Source organism: Nilaparvata lugens, chromosome 2 (genome assembly GCF_014356525.2).
Source record: "Nilaparvata lugens isolate BPH chromosome 2, ASM1435652v1, whole genome shotgun sequence".
Taxonomy (NCBI): Eukaryota; Metazoa; Arthropoda; class Insecta; order Hemiptera; family Delphacidae; genus Nilaparvata; species Nilaparvata lugens.
The window spans coordinates 43,947,032-43,954,055 of NC_052505.1; the positions used below are offsets into that span (position 1 = coordinate 43,947,032).

The window sequence follows — 7,024 nt, forward strand, 5'->3', positions numbered from 1 at the left end:
GGGATGGAGCCGAAAATATCATTAGCTCGGTTTATAGGTTATAGACCCGATAACCTAGATAATATAGATCGGGTTATACCCAATTTATTCTAGAAGATGCAACAAGTAGGCTACAAACTAGTGGACGTTCTCAAGCTCCAGTGAAAATCTATTTTTCAAGAACATGTACTAAATTTCAAATCTCTTTATTTATTTACTGCCCTTTCTGTTACTTTCTCATATAAGTTTCATCTGAATCATTTTAATCCATATTTACCCTTACTCACAGGTAATAGCCTATGTAAGGGTATTTCTCATTACTATCATATATTGTTCAAAAAAAAATTGTTACTATACTATAGTCTTTATTATGGTATGCTTATATTATTTTATGTTATACTCTAGTACTACTGTATTTACTGTTATGCTGTACAATATACATCAACTTTGTGAAGTGTTAGAGAATAAATTTCATTTGATTTTAATATACTAATAAATGATACAAAAATGAAATGAATGAGTACGTACATTGGATAATCAAGTGTTATTGAACACTAATAGTAGCTTCTACTCGAAAATGTAACACTTTCAACAACAAAAAGTTTTCATAGCAAATTTTTCAACGTCACAGCAACTGCTATCACAAATAAAATATTATTAATTACGCTTAAAGTCCGGCTTCTTATGGCTCAAAAACAGGGTTTCGTGGGCACTTCGTGAAGATGGAAACAGACCCAAATATTCTGATTCTAGGGTACCTCAGGATATCCGAACCACTTGATGCGCATTTGGGGGTCGCGACTGGGCCGCGTTATGGCCGATTCAAAATGGCGGATCCAGCATTAATTAAAACGGTCATAGAATGGTTACCATCCATAATAGAGACCTCTAGTAAACGCGAATCGGATCACAATGAACTATTCTACCAAGTTTGTTATCACAAATTTCCATCTAAAACATGATTTTAACCTACAAAAATGCACTTTTTCAAAAACATTCAACTTTTCACGAGAGTCTTTTCTGAATAACTACTTTTAATGACAATTTTTGGATATAAAGTGTCTATCAAAACTTCTTTGGAACAGAATTTATAATCTATTTCCGTTTGTTTCAAGCTTTTATCACCTTTTGTTCTGGAGTTATGATTTTTTTATTTTGTCATTATAGCCGCTGAGCCAATCATTAAAACTGAACTCTAAAATCGATTTTTTCAAGACTACTTCATGATAAATACTTGAAAATGGTCTCAATCTCTTTGTTACAACCAGCCGAATAAGAATATTGATGAAAAAGCAAGAAATATATTTTTCATAATTGATAAATTCAATATGGCATAACTGATAAATTTTCTTTTAAGTTATATCGATTTCTATTCAGTTATAGTGAGAGATATCGGATTGATTCTACCACCAAAGTGTTCATAACTACCGAAAATATAATGTTCCAGATATTAATCTCATTTTAATTACTCTTTCCATGATTAATTTAGTTTCAAAAACTTGGAAGATACGACCTCCGGGGACGAAATTTCACTTTCCACTTTGTAAATGTATTCACAGTGAACATAACCTACTATTACTGAGACTGTGTTGTAGAATATTCCCAAAGCTTTAAAATGACATCTAGTTGAGGGCTGGGAGTTTCCAAATATTATCAGCTTTTTTAAATGAATGGAAAAATTACAGAAATGCAATTAATTATTTTAGCTGTCTGAATGATAAATGAAAACAATTTTTTTCTCATGTACTTTCAATATTATTTTCATATCCTGACAAAAGAGTGAGTCAATTTTGTTGTCCAACGAACTTGACCAGTAAAAAGGTTCGAAGAATACGTATTCAAAGTTGAAGCTGATTGATTAATTCTTTCTAACGCTACTGTCGAACATACAAACAGACGGAAAACGACTTTCGCCTTCAGTATGTCAAAAGTGAGAACTCACTAACGCTCGTTCAATGAAATTGAAATTTTGTCTGTGACCAATAATTTTATTGAATGGTGGAACAAATAGAAAAAATCAATAGTTACCTTTACTCTTTCAAAAATATTTCTCATTGCTGCTTCTTGTAACCCTGCAAAGTGACAAAATAATTATAATATTGGCAAGTCTGAAGTAGGTACTAACCAGTTATTTCAAATAACTAGAAATATTATAATAACTAAAGAAAATTATAAACGTTTACATATTTTGAAACACAGATAATAGCAACTAGTAAATATCTAGAAGAACTATTGGAGACACGCCCCCACAAAATTGAAGTTAAAGTTACTCTGGTACGCAAAGCTACGCTGGAACACTCATGCCAATAAGAAACTTTATTGGCTGATTAGAAGGAATCATTTTCAAACATATAAAAAAAGCATGGACACGACGAATGGTATACAAATTTCTACCGAAGACTGCAACATGAATGTCATAAAAACGAAGGTGCTGTGGAACATTGTGTTTCCTCCCTGTTATGTTAGGAACAGCTTTCTTCACAGAGACCTGCAAGTTGATCTGAAATCCATATGCATGTAGAAAAATCTGGTGTGGTACACTCACACAACTTTCCTTGCTCATTCAACTATAAGCCTCATTCTTAAACGAGAATAATTTAGGAGAATAACATGACGATTGGCGGCAACATATTTGAAACTACGATCAGACTACTGTATATGTGTATATTATAATTGTTTTCAGGGTACTTTTTCCTTCATGTAAATTCGATGATTTTTCATCGTCCTCAAAACAGCTGTTCTACAGATTAAATATCTCGACTATGTTTTTTTTTATAAACTGCTCACCTACCTACCTCATGCACGAGAAGGAGGTTACACAGTCCATTTCTCAAGGATGGGGTGGAACCGCATTAGTATCCTAGGAAAAAGACTCATAGTCCAGTCAAATGGTCGTTTTTCAGAAAACAGCCCCGAAAGAATTTATCTCGTCGGTTCTAAATGTATTTTGGGGCGCTGAATTCGAATCTGAAATTTGCTAACACGCCAGAGGGCGGCTTCACCCCCAAAACCCCCAAAAATTTCGGACTTTTTTCAATTTTCCCATTTTATCTCGTGAACCTTGAGTTTCTCAAGAAAAATCATTCTCAACAAAATTAAGGAGAATAGAATTTCCAAAACATTGAGTCGTCGCGTAGGATTCTACCATTTTTGGTTCCGGAGCTACGAATTTTCAAAGGGATATTTTTTAAGAGGTTTTCAAAATTATGCAAACCTACCACTTCTACCCTATACAACATGGATATTTTTCTAGTTTAGATAAAAAACCACACATCACGTGAAAGAACAATTTATTATGAACAGGATTCCTTAGGAATTTTCGAATTTAGTAGTGGGGGGAGGGGGAATATAACCAAAAATAGAAAATCATGTCTTACAGCCAAAATACAAATTTTTCATTATAATACCTTTTCAAGGCCTTCCTAACAAAAAAATGCATATTTCGGCTGAAATCATCTCACGCGGGTTATTTTCTATGAGAATCACCCGTTAAAAACATTTAATTTCAATATTTCCTAGTGGGGGGTACGTCATAAGGATACGTCAAGGATCAAAACTTTAAACACTTATAACTTTTGACAGAATGATCAGATCTCCTCGTACTACAGTTCATTCTTCTCAGCTCGTCAAGGCGGTTCAAAATCATGTATCATAATTGAAAGTTGATGAAAAAATAAAATTATCCACGTTTAGTGTATTTTAGCCCCTATTTGAATACACAGAAAAATGGCCAATTTCCATATTCAAAACTGTGTATTTCGGTAACCCGAAATGATAAAAAATGGTACTTGGTCTTGATTTGAAGAACAGAATCTCCTCTTCCATGTGAGGTGAATGAATTTCGTGAAAATATAATCGTGAGGTAAGATACGTTTGATTCAAAAATCAAGAAATTTGCGATATTTTCCTCATTTTCACAGTCTAGACAGTTTTTCGATAATAGACAGTCATGCAAGAAGGGTTTAAGGCAACGTAGCTTATAGACCAAGTAATTCTCTTTCATTTGAGACCAATCGCAAGTTTCTATCATGTATCTTACTCGTTTTAGAGACTCTTGAATAACAGTAAAATTGCAGAAAAAATGAGAAAATGAAAAATATCATTTTTTCAATTTGCTGTAACTTTTGAACGGTATTGAAATCAGGAAAACGATTCATGGGTGCGGAAAGAGGAGAAAATTCTCTTCAACCTTGACTACTTTTTCGATTTTTTATCTGAAGTGTTTCACAAGATATGCAACTTTGAATATGGAAAATAATTTTGATACGTTAATCATTTCCACAGTCTTTTAAATTCAAAATTCAAACACACACACACATACCAATACCCAAAAATCATGTTTTTGGACTCAGGGGACCTATAGAAAACTTGAAATAAGGGTACCTTAATTTTTTGGGAAAGCAATACTTTCCTTACCTATGGTAATAGGGCCATATCCCTATGGTAATAGGGCAAGGAAAGTAAAAACACGAGTCACGACTTCATTAACCCAACTTAGTGGCAATCCAGAATTAGGGAGGTGGCTTTGAAGGAGAAATTGTTTGAATTAGCTTAGTGCTTGTTCAAGTGATATTCAGTGAAAAATGAGAGCAATGATTGTTTCGGTCAGTGCTAATAGGTGGATGGGTGGTTTGCCAGCGCTGGCCTTGATTAGCTTTTGTTCGCTCCTAATTTTTCTTTTCTAAATCATCTCTGACAAGAGGTAGTGATTAAATTGATAGTTTGTCTTAAAAATATACTTTAATATAATATCGGCTCTATAAAATTTAATTCACCTGAATATTGGTTGATGAAAGTCGTTAACAACTCTATACGATTGTTGACTTTTCTCTCTTTCAAACAGTTGTATGGTATTTGTTTTTTCAGAAAGTAGCAAACGAACGTTTCTAGTCAAGTTTAGATTTCTCAATATTAGTGGTTTAAAAGTAAATAGATATTATTTTTTACGTTTAATAGAGCATTGTTTTAATACAAAATACTAAACACTAATAATACAAAATTAGGCAAGGATTATTTTGAGGGGTAACTATCAACACTAATACAAAGTTGAACTGATATAATTACTTTTAGGTCTAGGAGAATTTATCTTATCTAAATCTGTTGTTTTCAGTAGGCTATATAGTTTTGAAGGTATTTTTTCTACGAGAGAGGTGGAAGTCAGAAGTAGGTTGGCTGTTTTGAATTAGAAATAAGATCTTAATAATACATTTAGAAACTTCCCATGGAAAATATTGAGATATTTTTGAGTCAGCATAGAAAGCCAGGGCTAATTTTAAAGGACAAAATACTCGACGAGCTGATGATAATGTGGTATGGCGTTGGTTGGAACGGTCGTGCTCAGCTACTGTGAAAGCGAAGTGAGTTCTAAGATTGAAGCCGAAGATTTGGCATTTCTCTTTATGTACAGCTATGTTTTTATGCATGTATTTATGTAAGCATTTATATATGTATGTTCCGCATTTACGGCGAAACGCATATTTTCATAAAATTTTACAGGAATGTAATTCCTTTTTGAATTGCGCATCGATCATCGATATATATGTAAGGTTTTTTCAATTTTACATTTTAAGGATAAAATGAAAAGACGCCTCCTTTATACCCCAATGTTATCGTACAAATCAGAATATAGAATTATTCATCATGAATCAGCTCAAAGTAACATAGCTTAGCATTTACTCTGCTTTCAACTCGAGCAGACCACACGGTAGGCTATAGGTTTAGGTCTAATCTTAAATGCATCCAAAATTGTGCTGCTTTGAACTTCGTTTATTTTGACCGTTTAACAGTAGTGACCGCCGTTTAATTGTTGTGATCAAAATAACATACTAAATCGATCCCAAACAAAAATTTGATGGCATATAATGACACTGGGTCTAGATGAGTTACCGGTAGGCTACTCCATTAGCTTTTGGTGATAGTAGTTGTTAACAACAGATGATTTGATTAGCATTGTCTCTACACCAACCCAAACAGTCATTAGCAGTCTTTACACCGACACAACAGGACAGGACCACAGAATACATAATTTATTTACACAGGACAAAATGTATTCTGATTCGGACAGTATTGCTGTGGTTTATAACTGCGCGAGGTCTACTGTTCAGTGCTAAATGCTATCACAATAATGTTTTCACTACCTACTTTTGATAAAGTAAGCCTAAACTTGAGCCTATATTCTGCATGAAAGCTGGTCAAAACCATTGATAGAATACGTACGGTATTGAATATAGTACGGTAGCCTACCTAACTGGAAATCAATGTAAATTCTACGAGCTTTAAACAACACAAACTCAACAACAGCAACCTAGATGAAATATTACTTTTCAACTTATAGACTAAACTGAAATCGCAAATGTGTACACTACACTATTTTTATATACAAGCATGATCTGCGTGATAAAATAACATACATCCTAACCTATAACTTGCCGCTACTTGTGATTTAACTTATAGACATTCATATCCATTTCAAGAGTTTATAAATAGAATCATTTTTATCATTATGAAATTTATCAAAATGAGTACTTACAGAATAAATGCGTTGATAATGCTTTTAAAAAAACATGAAAACAAAGCAGTAATGAACGTCTAGACTCCTCTCGACTGGCTCTGGGTCTGGCACAGTCACAGAACAGAATATACAGAATGGAAACTTGTAATCAATCGCCTATCTAACCAATGCTTTTTACATGACGCCAACACTAAACACGTCACGTGACCTTGGGAAGTTCCAATCCTGGTCTTCTGATTGGCTCGTAGCAGTGAATGAGATCAATTGATCCGGATCATTAAAGTGATCCGAACCTACCATCAATACTATTACAATGCGGCGCTTCCTAACAAGATGGCGGATTTTAGCGTCAGGGTACTAGCCAAGTTTCCATACTGTATGTATACTGTGGTCACAGCTCACAGGGGTCAGAGTATCAACGAGCTAAAATATAGTAAACTATAGAGTGGCTGAGTGGCCGCTATTCCTGTTACGATTTAAACATGGGCAGCCATGACAGAGAGAGGCAAGAAGCGGCGGAGAATTTGAATGGCC

At 34.1% G+C, this 7,024-nt stretch overlaps 1 protein-coding gene across 3 annotated transcripts in view; it reads right to left on the reverse strand.

Moving 5' to 3' along the window:
* Nucleotides 1–6,625, reverse strand: part of LOC111051867 (39S ribosomal protein L13, mitochondrial) — a 42,426-nt gene extending 35,801 nt beyond the window's left edge. Inside the window, exons 1-2 of one of the 3 annotated variants that reach the window (XM_039421272.1) lie at nucleotides 6,509–6,625; nucleotides 2,008–2,051 (exon numbers count right to left, since the gene is read on the reverse strand). In XM_039421272.1, coding sequence (XP_039277206.1) covers nucleotides 2,008–2,034 — 27 coding nt within the window. In that variant the 5' untranslated portion in view covers nucleotides 2,035–2,051; nucleotides 6,509–6,625. Of the gene's footprint in view, nucleotides 1–2,007; nucleotides 2,052–6,195; nucleotides 6,415–6,508 lie in introns of those variants that run through there. The other 2 variants (XM_039421273.1, XM_039421274.1) reach the window with 2 other exon arrangements.
* Between the last annotated feature and the right edge of the window lie 399 nt (nucleotides 6,626–7,024).